The following is a 17,349-nucleotide window of genomic DNA, read 5'->3' on the forward strand; positions in this document are numbered from 1 at the left end:
GGGGGGGGGGGGGGGGCGTGGGGTGCATATTGAACACCTATGAAAAGGTATAAAAAACCCTTTTTTAATTTCCCATTCATCAAAAAAGAAAATTCGCTGTATATGTTTATTAGTTTCAGAAATATGTACATGCCAAATCGGACAATTGTTTATGATACACCCTATATTCTGAGGGTAATGCTCCTACATTGTTGAACTGGGATGCTCATTTTCACTTTACAGGGGAGTACAAATACTATGTGAAACTGTGACTGCACACTTAATAATTGATAGTGTTCACCAACAGCAGTTGTGACATAAAATTTCAAGACATGTGAATCCTTGCAAGGAAGGTGAGCATGCATCAAAGCAAAATTAGAAGTGTAACTGAAATTTTGAAGTAACCCAACAAACTTAACACAAGTCAGCTACAGCATCCAGTTGCCCTGGTTGATAGTGACCTTGATCTATTGCGTCAAATGTGGTCACTGAGCAGTTGCCTCACTAGTCCTTGGCACAACCATCCAAACAATGGGTATAGATAGAACAGTCATTGTGCACCCATGACTACCAGCAGGAATACATGACCCCAGACGGCCAGTCACTAATTCTTAGGACACTTGTAGATATGCAGTTACTGGAGTTCACCATCAGCACAAAATTTAACAGTCTGTGCCTTGAGGAAGATCATATAAAGGTTGCCAAGTCCGAAGTATGATGTGGCAATACACCCAGTTGACACTAAGTTGCCAATGACACAGAAACCCTGTTCCTACATTTCAAACAACATTTTTTATGAATGAATCTTACAGTGGCTAATTTAGCGGAGTGTAGAATTGTGGGAACAATACAAACAAAGAGTAGTTAGGACTAATGTGCGTACTGTGTCAGAATTGCACACAAACTTAATCTAGTTACAGATAAGTATTACCACTAACCTTATTAAGTCTGGATCCAATGCTAGTGTGTTGTTGATGGACACTAATAGTTTTTCATCTGTGAACCGTTTGAAGAGCTCCACTGTAGGTGCTTCTGTGTCAGTGCCTGGTGTTATAACTTTCATGAGCACAGTATCTGTCTGAGGAACAAGCTCCAGAAGTCGATTTGCAACTTTTTCATTGAATACTGATGATGGTAAATTGTGCATGTTCACCTTAATTGCCTATGGGAAGAAAATTCTGTTAGCTTTATAGAAGCATATTACACTAATCAGAGCTACATAAAGCCAATGAGAATAGTTACACTATTTGCATAGAAATAGATTACAATTGTGATTACATAAATATTACTTTGAATATTTTGTAGTATCCTACTACACTTCATGGATAAACTTTCACAAAAACCAACTAATCTCAAAGCCCAACAGCAGGACATACTTTGGACCTTGCAATGCGCTGATGATGCCATGACTGCTGCTTCCATAAGCCAGGAATTACTGTGATAAAGCCAGTTATGGTATGACTGTCTGAAGGAAACTGGGCTCTGACTGATTATCAGAAAAACTGAGCACTTACAATACTATTTTTAATCCAAGGAAGCTCCAAATTAAAGAACAAATCTAAGGAAAGTGGACATATTTTATCATTTGCTTTTATTTCAGACAACATCTGTGGTGTTAACAATGAATTGTTTAAGTGTTTCAGCACAGTCCAGTCAAATGGTAATTTGTAGTGGAAAGTTTGGTAGAAATTTTTGAAAAAGTTTCTAAATGTTTTCAAGGGTGCTGAATTCAAATTTTCGAAGTTCAGCCAAAATTTTGTACTGGAAGTGGGTCAAAAATGGAAAAAAGCAAGAAAATGGGATTTTTTTGGGGTTTTATAACTTGGAAGCAACAGCGTTTTCGACAAAGACGACTGTTTATGAAAATAAAGAGGATAAAATTTCTCACAAAATTAGATTCTGATTACTTTTTTCTTCAGACCAACTGTATGACGTAGTGCATGTTGAAGTTAGCGCAATTTTAGGGGCCAGCACCAAAACCCAACTCCTCATCTCTAAGTATGCTAAGATGTTCGTTCAAACAAAAAAATGAAATTTTTCATCACACTTACAATCAAAATCTGTTACAATAAATCAAGTAAATGACATAATTGTGCTCTATTTTGGATTCGGTAACAATAATAACAATTATCATCATTGTATATTATTAATATACCGTAATAATTTTAAAGAAATTGCAAAGAACTTTCATCCTCTCTGTGTTTCATGTATCACTGCCCTCATCTTCACTTGATTCGCCAGCAAAATTAGAATATATACAGGTACATTACAGCTAAGTAAGGTAATAGATAACTAATTTCAGTTCATACCTGATAATCCCCCCCATGAACCATGGACCTTGCCGTTGGTGGGGAGGCTTGCGTGCCTCAGCGATACAGATAGCCGTACCGCAGGTACAACCTCAACGGAGGGGTATCTGTTGAGAGGCCAGACAAACGTGTGGTTTCTGAAGAGGGACAGCAGCCTTTTCAGTAGTTGCAGGGGCAACAGTCTGGATGATTGACTGATCTGGCCTTGTAACACTAACCAAAACGGCCTTGCTGTGCTGGTACTGCGAATGGTTGAAAGCAAGGGGAAACTACAGCCGTAATTTTTCCCGAGGGCATGCAGCTTTACTGTATGGTTAATGATGATGGCGTCCTCTTGGGTAAAATAGTCCCCGATTCGAATCTCCAGGCGGGGACTACTCAGGAGGACGTCGTTATCAGGAGAAAGAAAACTGGCGTTCTACGGATCGGAGCGTGGAATGTCAGATTCCTTAATTCGGCAGGTAGGTTAGAAAATTTAAAAAGGGAAATGGATAGGTTAAAGTTAGATATAGTGGGAATTAGTGACGTTCCATGGCAGGAGGAACAAGAGTTTTGGTCAGGCGAATACAGGGTTATAAATACAAAGTCAAATAGGGGTAACGCAGTAGTATGTTTTATAATGAATAAAAAAATAGGAGTGTGGGTAAGCTACTACAAACAGCATAGTGAACGCATTATTGTGGCCAAGATCGACACGAAGCCCACGCCTACTACAGTAGTCCACGGTTATATGCCAACTAGCTCTGCAGATGACGAAGAAATTGTAGAAATGTATGATGAAATAAAAGAAGATATTCAGATAGTGGCGGGACACTAAAATTTAATAGTCATGGGTGACTGGAATTCAGTAGTAGGAAAAGGGAGAGAAGGAAACGTAGTAGGTGAATATGGATTAGGGGTAAGAAATGAAAGAGGAAGCCGCCTGGTAGAATTTTGCACAGAGCACAACTTAATAATAGCTAACACTTGGTTCAAGAACCATAAAAGAAGGTTGTATACATGGAAGAACCCTGGAGATACTAAAAGGTTTCAGATAGATTATACACTCCTGGAAATGGAAAAAAGAACACATTGACACCGGTGTGTCAGACCCACCATACTTGCTCCGGACACTGCAAGAGGGCTGTACAAGCAATGATCACACGCACAGCACAGCGGACACACCAGGAACCATGGTGTTGGCCGTCGAATGGCGCTAGCTGCGCAGCATTTGTGCACCGCCGCCGTCAGTGTCAGCCAGTTTGCCGTGGCATACGGAGCTCCATCACAGTCTTTAACACTGGTAGCATGCCGCGACAGCGTGGACGTGAACCGTATGTGCAGTTGACGGACTTTGAGCGAGGGCGTATAGTGGGCATGCGGGAGGCCGGGTGGACGTACCGCCGAATTGCTCAACACGTGGGGCGTGAGGTCTCCACAGTACATCGATGTTGTCGCCAGTGGTCGGCGGAAGGTGCACGTGCCCGTCGACCTGGGACCGGACCGCAGCGACGCACGGATGCACACCAAGACCGTAGGATCCTACGCAGTGCCGTAGGGGACCGCACCGCCACTTCCCAGCAAATTAGGGACACTGTTGCTCCTGGGGTATTGGCGAGGACCATTCGCAACCGTTTCCATGAAGCTGGGCTACGGTCCCGCACACCGTTAGGCCGTCTTCCGCTCACGCCCCAACATCGTGCAGCCCGCCTCCAGTGGTGTCGTGACAGGCGTGAATGGAGGGACGAATGGAGACGTGTCGTCTTCAGCGATGAGAGTCGCTTCTGCCTTGGTGCCAATGATGGTCGTATGCGTGTTTGGCGCCGTGCAGGTGAGCGCCACAATCAGGACTGCATACGACCGAGGCACACAGGGCCAACACCCGGCATCATGGTGTGGGGAGCGATCTCCTACACTGGCCGTACACCACTGGTGATCGTCGAGGGGACACTGAATAGTGCACGGTACATCCAAACCGTCATCGAACCCATTGTTCTACCATTCCTAGACCGGCAAGGGAACTTGCTGTTCCAATAGGACAATGCACGTCCGCATGTATCCCGTGCCACCCAACGTGCTCTAGAAGGTGTAAGTCAACTACCCTGGCCAGCAAGATCCCCGGATCTGTCCCCCATTGAGCATGTTTGGGACTGGATGAAGCGTCGTCTCACGCGGTCTGCACATCCGGCACGAACGCTGGTCCAACTGAGGCGCCAGGTGGAAATGGCATGGCAAGCAGTTCCACAGGACTACATCCAGAATCTCTACGATCGTCTCCATGGGAGAATAGCAGCCTGCATTGCTGCGAAAGGTGGATATACACTGTACTAGTGCCGACATTGTGCATGCTCTGTTGCCTGTGTCTATGTGCCTGTGGTTCTGTCAGTGTGATCATGTAATGTATCTGACCCCAGGAATGTGTCAATAAAGTTTCCCCTTCCTGGGACAATGAATTCACGGTGTTCTTATTTCAATTTCCAGGAGTGTATAATGGTAAGACAGAAATTTAGAAACCAGGTTTTAATTTGTAAGACATTTCCAGGGGCAGATGGGGACTCTGACCACAATCTATTGGTTATGAACTGTAGATTAAAACTGAAGAAACTGCAAAAAGGTGGGAATTTAAGGAGATGGGAGCTGGATAAATTGAAAGAACCAGAGGTTGTACAGAGTTTCAGGGAGAGCATAAGGGAACAATTGACAGGAATGGGGGAAAGAAATACAGTAGAAGAAGAATGGGTAGCTTTGAGGGATGAAGTAGTGAAGGCAGCAGAGGATCAAGTAGGTAAAAAGACGAGGGCTAGTAGAAATCCTTGGGTAACAGAAGAAATATGGAATTTAATTGATGAAAGGAGAAAATATAAAAATGCAGTATATGAAGCAGGCAAAAAGGAATGCAAACGTCTCAAAAATGAGATCGACAGGAAGTGCAAAATGGCTAAGCAGGGATGGCTAGAGGACAAATGTACGGATGTAGAGGCTCATCTCACTAGGGGAAAGATAGATACTGCCTACAGGAAAATTAAAGCGACCTTTGGAGAAAAGAGAACCACTTTATGAATATCAAGAGCTCAGATGGAAACCCAGTTCTAAGCAAAGAAGGGAAAGCAGAAAGGTGGAAGGAGTATATAGAGGGTCTATACAAGGGCGATGTACTTGAGGACAATATTATGGAAATGGAAGAGGATGTAGATGAAGATGAAATGAGAGATATGATACTGCGTGAAGAATTTGACAGAGCACTGAAAGACCCGAGTCGAAACAAGGCCCCGGGAGTAGATAACATTCCATTAGAAGAAGGCCCCGGGAGTAGATAACATTCCATTAGAACTACTGACGGCCTTGGGAGAGCCAGTCCTGACAAAACTCTTCCATCTGGTGAGCAAGATGTCTGAGACAGGCGAAATACCCTCAGACTTTAAGAAGAATACAATAATTCCAATCCCAAAGAAAGTAGGTGTTGACAGATGTGAAAATTACCGAACTATCAGTTTAATAAGTCATGGCTGCAAAATACTAACGCGAATTCTTTACAGACGAATGGAAAAACTAGTAGAAGCCGACCTCGGGGAAGATCGAAAGGCAAACCTACGTTTCTAGCGTTTGTAGACTTAGAGAAAGCTTTTGACAATGTTGACTGGAATACTCTCTTTCAAATTCTAAAGGTGGCAGGGGTAAAATACAGGAAACAAAAGGCTATTTACAATTCATATAGAAACCAGATGGCAGTTATAAGAGTTGAGGGGCATGAAAGGGAAGCAGTGGTTGGGAAGGGAGTGAGACAGGGCTGTAGCCTCTCCCCGATGTTATTCAATCTGTATATTGAGCAAGCAGTGAAGGAAACAAAAGAAAAATTTGGAGTAGGTTCGCCGATGACATTGTAATTCTGTCAGAGACAGCAAAGGACTTTGCAGAGCAGTTGAACGGAATGGACAGTGTCTTGAAAGGAGGATATAAGATGAACATCAACAAAAGCAAAACGAGGATAATGGAATATAGTCGAATTAAGTCGGGTGATGCTGAGGGAATTAGATTAGGAAATGAGACACTTGAAGTAGTAAAGGAGTTTTGCTATTTGGGGATCAAAATAACTGATGATGGTCAAAGTAGAGAGGATATAAAATGTAGACTGGCAATGGCAAGGAAAGCATTTCTGAAGAAGAGAAATTTGTTAACATCGATTATAGATTTAAGTGTCAGGAAGTCGTTTCTGAAAGTGTTTGTATGGAGTGTAGCCATGTATGGAAGTGAAACATGGACAATAAATAGTTTAGACAAGAAGAGAATAGAAGCTTTTGAAATGTGGTGCTACAGAAGAATGTTGAAGATGAGATGGGTAGATCATGTAACTAATGAGGAGGTATTGAATAGGATTGGGGAGAAGAGGAGTTTGTGGCACAACTTGACTAGAAGAAGGGATCGATTGGTAGGACATGTTCTGAGGCATCAAGGGATCACCAATTTAGTATTGGAGGGCAGCGTGGAGGATAAAAATCGTAGAGGGAGACCAAGAGATGAATACACCAAGCAGATTCAGAAGGATGTAGGTAGCAGTAGGTACTGGGAGATGAAGAAGCTTGCACAGGATAGAGTAGCATGGAGAGCTGCATCAAACCAGTCTCAGGACTGAAGACCACAACAACAACAACAACAACAACCTGATAATGGGTAAATAATTAGAGTTGAAACCAATGTACAGTGTTCATTACAGTAATGATGTCATGGGCTCTCACAAAGCAAAATTATAGGAACAACAGTGTGAAATATGGGTTAGCTTCGTGTGGTGTGGTACATTGGATTCCCCCCATTGCACGCAAACTGTTGTTTCCATCAAGAGTTTGGGTGATGTCAGCACTGTCTAAGACTAATTGAAATGACATGGATCAGTCAAATTCCAATCCCTTTGCCATCACTGCTGACACCTAAAAACATACTGCCTCTGTGTAGGAGGCACTGCCCTAAAGTGAATGGTACAACTAGTTTCTAAGAGCCATACTTCTTACAGATGAATGCAGTCAGGACAACTTGCAGTGGTAACAGGAGATAAGAATTTTGGACCCCATGTTTCTGAAACAAACAACAGTTGATCTCTTCCCAGATGAGGTAATCACTACATTACTTCCAACTTCAACTGTTGAGCTTACACAGCCCTGAAATCAAAATGGTAGTCACTTTGGATTTGGTCTATCAACTGCTGCAGGAAAAATTGACACTCAACATTATTTTCACTGAGACTGCTGAAAATTTGCTGCATTGTGCAATCAATTTCAGTGGCACATGGCCCTCCCTTTTTTTCTCCTACCTGTTTGGTTTGCTGTGCAGGACCTGGATGTATCTGATGTGGTACTGGGTACCTGACGTAACAGAGTTAGTAACTGGTCCAATCTGAGGTATTATCAAGCATCCTCAGTCATTGTTTTGTCTCTAATCAAGTTCAGAACAGTCTCTCCTAGCCCCACCTTACACACACAATACACTAGGTTCCAGCAATTGGCTGGGAACTTATTTTGTTAAGTCAAAAATTCTAGCATAATAGCTGCCCACACAAAAAAATAGTTGGTATTGAAATCTGAATCCAGCTGAGCAGATCTAGTTTCTTTTTTACTGCAACCAGACACACCCTTCTTAGCTACCACAGCAATTAATTTTTCGTTCGTGTATTGTTTGATGTGGTTCACAAACCTTAACCACAATTTTGTGTTTTAAAAGGGAAGCTCTCCCATCCTTCCTCTTGTTACTTACTTCAACAATGTTCTTTAAGCCCATTTTGGGCCTTAGTGATGACACTTTTCTCCCATCATCCAGTAAAACATCACATAGAACAATTTCTCACTTAAGCTCATTATGTGCAATAACTTTATACAGTTAAACTGAATTTACCAACCACAAATACACTATTGGCCATTAAAATTGCTACACCACGAAGATGACATGCTACAGACACGAAATTTAACCAACAGGAAGAAGATGCTGTGATACGCAAATGATTAGCTTTTCAGAGCATTCACACAAGGCTGGCGCCGGTAGCGACACCTACAACATGCTGACATGAGGTAAGTTTCCAACCGATTTCTCATACACAAACAGCAGTTGACCAACTTTGCCTGGTGAAATGTTGTTGTGATGCCTCGTGTAAGGAGCAGAAATGCGTGCCATCACGTTTCTGACTTGGATTGTAGCCTGTTCCAATTGCGGTTTATCGTATCGCGACATTGCTGCTCGCGTTGATCGAGAGCCAATGACTGTTAGCAGAATATGGAATCAGTGGGTTCAGGAGGGTAATACAGAATGCCGTGCTGGATCTCAACGGCCTCGTATCACTAGCAGTCGAGACGACAGGCATCTTATCCGCATGGCTGTAACGGATTGTGCAGCCACGTCTCGACCCCTGAGTCAACAGATGTGGACGTTTGCAAAACAACAACCATCTGCACGAACAGTTCATCGACGTATGCAGCAGCTTGGACTATCAGCTTGGAGACCACGGCTGCGGTTACCCTTGATGCTGCATCACAGACGGGAGCGCCAGCGATGGTGTACTCAACAACGAACCTGGGTGCACGAATTGCAAAACGTCATCTTTTCGGATGAATCCAGGTTCTGTTTAATGCATCATGATGGTCGCATCTGTGTTTGGCGACATCGCGGTGAACGCACATTGGAAGCGTGTATTCGTCATCGCCACACTGGTATACCACCCGGCATGATGGTATGGGGTGCCATTGGTTACATGTCCCGGTCACCTCTTGTTCGCATTGACGGCACTTTGAACAGTGGACGTTACATTTCAGATGTGTTACGACCCATGGCTCTACCCTTCATTCGATGCCTGTGAAACCCTACCTTTCAGCAGGATAATGCACGACCACATGTTGCGGGTCCTGTATGGGCCTTTCTGGATACAGAAAATGTTCGACTGCTGCCCTGGCCAGCACATTCTCCAGATCTCTCACCAATTGAAAACGTCTGGTCAATGGTAGCTGAGCAACTGGCTCGTCACAATACACCAATCACTACTCTTGATGAACTGTGGTATCGTGTTGAAGCTGCATGGACAACTGTAACTGTGAATGTTATCCAAGCTCTGTTTGACTCAATGTCCAGGCATATCAAGGCCGTTATTATGGCCAGAGGTGGTTGTTCTGAGTACTGATTTCTCAGGGTCTATGCACCCAAATTGCGTGAAAATGTAATCACATGTCAGTTCTAGTATAATATATTTGTCCAATGAATACCCGTTTATCATCTGCATTTCTTCTTGGTGCAGCAATTTTAATGGCCAGTAGTGTACTTACTAAGCAACCACCCAAGGGCAAACATTCGAACACCTGCCACCAGAGGAGACGATCACATAGGTCCGGTTCTCCTGCTGTCAGAAGGAGGGAGGTCATCCACATCTCAAAAGCATCTTACCCCTTATCACAGTAAGTATTAACTAGCAGCCATTCCAGTAACATCCTTACACTATTGGAGGATGGCATTCTCCAATGAATATGCAACTAAATACATTAAGAAAACTGGGGTAGTTCCTGAGATGGCCCATCTCCTCAACTATGAAATCCCGCTAACTTCAACACGCGCTACATGGCATACCAACAGTCTAACAAGAAGAATCGTGGGGGGCATAGTTTGTGGTAAATTACATCTTCTTTATTTTCATAAACAGTCAACTTTGGCGAAAACTGTGCTGTTTTTGCAAATTATAAGCAAAAATCCCAGAAAGTACCATTTTCAGTGTCTTTTTCCATTTTTAACCACTTACTGGGCCGACGTTTTGGAGGGACTTGGAAAATTCGGATTCGGTAATCTCAAAAAAACTGCAAACTTGATAAAAATTTTCTACAACACTTTCCACTATTTGGTCTTATTGAGGACCATTTGACTGGATTAGCAGTTGTAAGACCCCTCCCCTCTCCTCCCCTCCCCACCCCTTCCCTCCCCTTCCCTCCCCTCCCTCCCCCTCCCCCACGGCACCAAACTAATTTTACAACCAAGCAGCGATTCCCAAGAATTTAATTCTGTCAACTTCTTATATTTCCTTTATGTACTCACTGAGTGGAAATTTCATACAGGTCCTATACTAGATATAGAGTGCCTTTTCAAAGTTTAATGATGTAGTATTGGCTATGAAACAATTTATTCATGTCTAAATTTTATCAGGAACCCTTTCCAAAACTGCACTTTATTTGCTATTTATCAGAATCTTTGTATCACCTGTAAACAAAACAAAACAAGCATCTAGCAATGTAACTTATGAAAGGTCATTAACATGTTGCTGTTATCATCTTCAGTCCCAAGACTAGTTTGACGCAGCTCTCCACAGTAGTTTATCCAATGTAATCCTCTTCACAACTACCGCAATCTATATCCTTTTGAATGTTCTTGCTGTACTCAAGCCTTGGTCACCCTCTACAACAGGCTCATCCAAAAATTGTGCCTGCTGGCCCGGCCGCACACTGCAGGTGCAAGGCAGTGTAGTTCAGTGCTCCGTATGCGACCATGTATCGCTAGTGTCGGCATAGGAGTGAGAGAGATAGCTGCGAAGCGAGTGAGACCACACAGCACTGCTCTGCGCTAGATTGTCCCGTGGTCAGATCCAACATAAACAAAATAACAGAGGAGTGTAGCTCTGTAAAAGTGGTCGATGAGCAGTAAAACAAGCAAACCATTTACTGTTTAGGTAACAATTAGTGTTAGTGTGGCATAATTTCTACTCAAAGCTTTAGAAAACAATATCCAAAACAAGAATCTAAGAACAACTTAGCAGTTTTCTGACGCACAGTTTGATTCTATTAGTACTGCACATGCACACTCATCATGTGTACAATAGGCGTCTTCTGAAAGATATATCAATTTCTGAACTGAACTAGTGTCACAAATATTCTATTTTAGAAATACTTTTATGTATGGGATGAGAAGTCTAATTCTTACTGTTAGTAGTTACAAGTAATATTTTTTGCTGTACTTCATGCTACAGCCTTTTGTATCCCTTTTTAGAATTTAAACATCAGATCCTTAGTTTGCTGTTTTGTACGCAATAATTCTAATTGACCAAGTTTGAAAAAAAAAGTAGTACTAAGGCTACAAAGACCTTTAATCTTTACAGTGAACATTGTTAAAGAAGACAATTAACATTTTACACATTTTTCCTTTTTCGAGGAAATGATTTTGTCTAGGTTTTGTACAGTATTCCGGGAGACTGCTAACCTCAAAGAATTAGTCGAATTTTTATCACTAAGGCCAGTATTATACTATCATATTTGTTTGTCAAAGTTGAAATGTCAAATATTTATGTCAAAGAAATTTGATGGTATAATAGAGAACTTTGTCAAATCTCGCCTGTTTTAAAATAAATATGATCAAATGTAGGGCCTCACAATAGATTTGATCATAAAAGTCCTTGTCTTCTGTTCACTGCAACATGTAATATTACCGCTTGGAGCGCTAGCATCACTGCAGCATTCTGCCACGAGTAGTGTGTTTATAAACATGGCCGCTAAGTTTAAATGGTGTGTGCCATCAACTACAAAATTAACAGAAATGTATGAAGTTGATGAGGCGCTTTACAACGGGAGGCACCCTGAGTAAAGAAGTAGATTAAGAAGGCTGGAGAGCTACAAAAATGCGGAGGTCATTAGCCGTAAGATAAGGCCCAGGTGCACAGGTGACGACATAAAAAGGAAAATTAATGGCCTCCGCTCCAGCTACTCTCACAGGAAAGCGAAAGTATGTATCGACATACTTATTTCATTTTATTTATGCAAGTAATGTTTACATGACACACAAATGATTTACATAATTTTGTTCACTGCAGATACTTGAAACACACAGTAATGTTTACATAACATACAAGTAGTTTACATTATTTTTATTACTATTATTATACATGTTTGAAAGCAAAAGTGAAGCCAGTGCACAGGCTGTTTACAGTCCACATGTGCATTGGTTCCACCTGCTTAAATTCCTGGATCAGGCCACAGAGGCAGATGAAAATGTTTCCAATTTAGAGGGCACAGAAAGTGGCAGTGAACGTGGAACACCCACATTTGAAGAAATTTTTGAGGTAGGTATATTTGTTTACATTTTACATTACAAAATGTGATTGTCTTGCCAGGGCACTTTTCCAGCACCATTGTAAAATGTTTTAAAGCATTACCTAACTCCTCTCCCATGTAGTGGATGTCCAGAAGCAGCTTGGCAAACTATTGGTCCCATTTGGTGTAGTCCTCAGTGCTTTGCAACTCAAGATAAATGCAGTTTGCTACTACTGCAGGCATTGTTTCCTGACAAGTGTACATGTGTTTTCTTATCTCTGTTAATAAATTATGCAGTGTGCAAGCAGCCAGTGTAAATGTAGTAACTGTTTCTGGAGGCAGATTAATGGTAGTTAGAAAAATCCTGAAATGACTGACAAGAAAGCCAAAGCTGCTTTCCACTAATCTTCTTCCTTGTGACAGTCTGCAATTGAAAACCTTTTCTTCCTTACTGACTAATGGGTACGGCTTCATAATGTAGTAACTCAGAGGAAAATCGTCGTCTGCCAGTACAACCATCAGAGTTGTAATGTTTGTGTTCCCAAGCTTTCTGCCTTCAGGAACATTCGGAACAGATCAGTCATTGAGACACTCCCATAGTTTGCTTTTTGAAAACACTCCAGCATTACCAACATGCCTATTAGTTCCTACAATCAACATACAAGAGTTTGTATGTAGCATCTACCATGGCAAAGAAAACTGTACTGTTATAGGATTTATAATTGAAAAAGCAAGATCCACTAGCTTGTGGGCAATTAATGCGAATATGTTTTCCATCTGTTACTCCAATAGTGTTATAACAGTTTCAGTTCTCCTCAAAATCATTTGCAATTTGCTCCCACTTTGCTCTGCTTGTGGGTATCTGTAAATAAAATGTATGTATGTGTAAGATAGTACGTATCCAATGGCCTTCATTTCTATATTTATAGCATGAAGTACAGGCTCAGTACTCATCTCAAGAAGAGATTGATGGCACCTGCAGTGAGCCACAGCCACAGCATCATGAGCGGCCTCCCACAAAGAGAAGAAAAATGATAACAGACGTTCTTGGAGAGGCCACCAAAATGTGGAAGGCTGCAGCTGAAATGAGCAAAAATTCAGTATCAGCCTGCCTGGGAAGATCGGTATAGTGCCTCTGCCACCCACATCGCAGCTGAACTGCCGGAGATGGGAAATGTGGTTGGTAAAGTATTCACAACAGGCACTATGTAGGTTTTAAATCATTTTTTGATGGACAGGTAGGATTTGCTGCAGGTGACAGTTCCACAGCCACAACCATCCTATTTTTGTACTCAGGATGCCTCACATTGTAAAGTGCCCCATCAGCTTCATACATTTCTATTAATTTTGTAGTTGTGAGACACAAAATGTAATTATTAATTTGATCTACAATAAAAATAGTTCTCAGTGCACATAAAGTGTATTGGACATTTATTTATCTTCAGATATTGGTCCTTTAGTGCTTTGTTAAATTGGTTCACATGTTTCAGGTATTATTTTAGTGACTGTGCACTGTGGTATTCGAGTGCTGTACTGTAAGCTAAAGTAACTCTCTCCTGTAGCAAGAAACTGGAGTATTACCATGAGCCTGTCTTCTGCAGAAATAGCAGTTCTTAAGTGAGTATTGTGCTTTGTGATATGAGCAAATACCTCACTGAGCAAATACTGAAATATATGCTCATCCATTCTTAAGTAATTTATGTATGACTTGATGTCTTCCACTACAAGCTCACTTAACAAATTTTGTTGAATGCTTTTATCGTTTCGTCATAAAACCCATGGGTTCACCCAGATATGTTTACTTTTCTTCGCCCACTTCTCTTCCAAATACAGTGTAATACCGGCATAGTAGTGAACGGTTCTTGGTTTTAGCAAGCTTTTAACAGGGTGAGCAAGCACTCACACATACACATGGAACCAAACACTGAGAGAATTTTGGCTGCGCGTGTGTGCAAAAGAGGATGCTTCTCTCGTCAACAACAGCTGTGAAAGTCATACAAAGTTTTACACATAAGAAGGCAGTCCTTCAAGCAGATATTTCACTGCAGTTCAATTAGCTCCAGTTGAAACGCTTGTGAGATGTCTTCTGCCCAAATGGAAAACAGATGAACAAATATATTTAAGGCTGGTTGAAGCTCACGTATCTCCACAATCTACTTTCAAACTCCTCTTGTAATCCACAAATTATCTGAACATAATCTGAAAAATCCACATCTTCTTTTAACACTGCCTAATGCAGGAAAGTGTCCACAATTCTCCTCATGCAACTGTTTGTCACACAAAGTAAGTTTTCTTTTAAATGCTTGAATTGTCGGCACTAAATCAACAACAGTGTGGTTTTCACCTTGAAGTGAAACGTTCAAAGTATTTAAACGATCAGTTAGGTCATTAAAAAAAGCCAAATTTGCCACCCACTCAGGATCACAAAGTAATTTTTCTGGACATCCTTTCATTTCCAAAATGGTAATGATTTTGTCCCTCAAGGAGAAAAACCGATTAAGCACCTTCCCTCTGCTCAGCCATCTTACTTCCTTACTTCAGCATGGTAGGGGACGCCCACCCAAATATATATATATATATATATTAGTATATGGTAATACTCCATAACATATATATATATATAACAGAGGGAAACATTCCACGTGGAAAAAATATATCTAAAAAGAAAGATGATGAGACTTACCAAACAAAAGCGCTGGCAGGTCGATAGACACACAAACAAACACAAATATACACACAAAATTCAAGCTTTCGCAACAAACTGTTGCCTCATCAGGAAAGATGAGGCAACAGTTTGTTGCGAAAGCTTGAATTTTGTGTGTATGTTTGTGTGTCTGTCGGCCTGCCAGCACTTTCATTTGGTAAGTCACATCATCTTTGTTTTTATATATACAAAAATGATGTGACTTACCAAACGAAAGCGCTGGCAGGTCGATAGACACACAAACAAACACAAACATACACACGAAATTCAAGCTTTCGCAACAAACTGTTGCCTCATCAGGAAAGATGAGGCAACAGTTTGTTGCGAAAGCTTGAATTTCGTGTGTATGTTTGTGTGTCTATCGACCTGCAAGCGGTCATAGATGCTAGCAAGGACAGCAAAATGTGGTCACAAAATAATTTTCATCTATTGGAATATTTGTGTTTTTACTAACTGAAAACATAGATCAAACTACAACATGTTTTCTCATCCATCAGAACACAATTACACAAAAACAAAGAATGACTCTTTAACAACACTTTTATGTCCAAGAGAGTGATTGTGACGGCTTTTCAGAATCTGGCAAAAAATAACGCACCTGAAACCTTTTTTTATGTCCTTTCGATGCAATTAAATGCAACCCAAATATAAAAATTAACAAAAAAAAAAAAAAAGTTCCTTGTTGCTGACAATCTGATATTCAATAACTGGCACATTGCTAAGTGAGATTTCAGATTATAAAATATAGTTTTATTTATCATCTTTATAAATAATAAAGAGTCATACGACAGGAAACACTTACTTCACTGTAATACTGCCTGAAATATTCTTTCAGTTCTTCAAACTTTGACTGGCGTGCCTCTTGCGGCAAATCTTTGAACTGATCTTTGTGACAGGTATTAAAGGGCCATTCAATCGAGTACTTTTTTAAATACATGAGGTTCTGATGACATACTGAATATTTGGCACGATATTCAACAGCAATACAAAAGCGCTGTTTTTGGAAGGCGACGTGGCTTGCTGTCACCAGCCTTCTGAGGCTATTGGTATCTACATGTGGAGCTATTTTTGAGCATATTTTAGGAGTTTTCATGATTGATATATCTCGTATGGAGCCGATTTAATTTGCAGGGTGCAATTGTAGAGTGGTGTTTTACTGGGGACTGCTTGGAACAAAAAGAACTTTAACAAATATTCTGTGCAAATGGTCTTTGCTCCAAGAGAGGATTGTACAGATGGACTGAAATGGTGTTGCAGAAGAGGAGGATTCCATACACATTGTTCCAGCAGGGAGTACACTATTGACAACATTTTGAAGTTGCCGTTTCTGTAGGTCAATAAATGTTCTAATACTTTTATCTCATCAGAATTACATTTGGCAAGACACACTGTCATAGACTGGAGGACCTTCTGCAAGGAAGTTTGGATTGTATTGGATTGTATTCACAGCGACAATCTCCTGGGCGGCACAGGAAAAGTGGTTGAGACATGTGAAGCTAAATTTGGCAAGCACAAATTTTTTATGACTAAGCATGTAGTTGGCAGATGGGTCTTGATGGAGCAGAAAGAGGTAATAATAAGTGTATGTCTCAAGTGCTACATAGAAGAAAAAACCTATGCTTCCCCAAGTTCTAAAAAAGTATTTCCTCCCTGGAAAAACTGTTATTCCCGATTGTTTCATTTCATATTACTGCCTCAATGATGATGGTTCTGTTCATTCATCTGTAAATGACTGTCTACATTTGAAAGACCCACAAACAGATGCCGATACACACAGCAATGAGGGTACCTGGTCCATCATAAAACGTACATTTCGGAGTAAAAAAAAAAAAAAAAAAAAAAAAAAAAAAATGCAAGGACACTTTCAATTCTTATTTATTTGAATACATGTGGAGAAGGAGGTGGAACCACAGGAATGACCTGTTTTTGAGTGTTTCTGAAGCTGTGAAAAGGATTTACACATGAAGTTATGTGGGTTTTTTAATTCTCTTTTTGTGTTACTTTTATTTGACTTACACTTTTTTTTACATTTCATTTCAATGAGTAACAAAGAATTATCAACATTTAATAAAGTTCTGTTCTTTCTTTCAGTTCCTTCCTTTTTTCTTGATTTACAGAACTATTATGTTATTAGATTTTGAAGAATGCGGTTATGCAGGAACTTAATAGCTCAACTTAACTTGTGGGATTCGTTTACAAAGTGAAACAAATGAATAGACATAATTTCACTGATCTACATCTTATTCATGACTGGCTGTCATCACACCCCATGATTTAGTGTGCTGTTGCCGTTACCAAAATCTACGCATGACACAGCAACTCCTGATATCATAAATGCATTTTT

General features: G+C 40.8%; 1 protein-coding gene across 3 annotated transcripts in view; it reads right to left on the bottom strand.

Annotated features, from left to right (window-relative positions):
- LOC126263227 (tudor domain-containing protein 7A-like) overlaps nucleotides 1-17,349 on the bottom strand; it is a 212,706-nt gene that overhangs the window by 51,343 nt on the left and 144,014 nt on the right. For all 3 annotated transcript variants that reach the window (XM_049960324.1, XM_049960313.1, XM_049960320.1), the window contains exon 15: nucleotides 918-1,141. In XM_049960324.1, the coding sequence (XP_049816281.1) occupies nucleotides 918-1,141 (224 nt within the window). The remainder of the gene's footprint in view (nucleotides 1-917; nucleotides 1,142-17,349) is intronic.

The sequence above is a fragment of the Schistocerca nitens genome, chromosome 1 (genome assembly GCF_023898315.1).
Source record: "Schistocerca nitens isolate TAMUIC-IGC-003100 chromosome 1, iqSchNite1.1, whole genome shotgun sequence".
NCBI lineage: Eukaryota > Metazoa > Arthropoda > Insecta > Orthoptera > Acrididae > Schistocerca > Schistocerca nitens.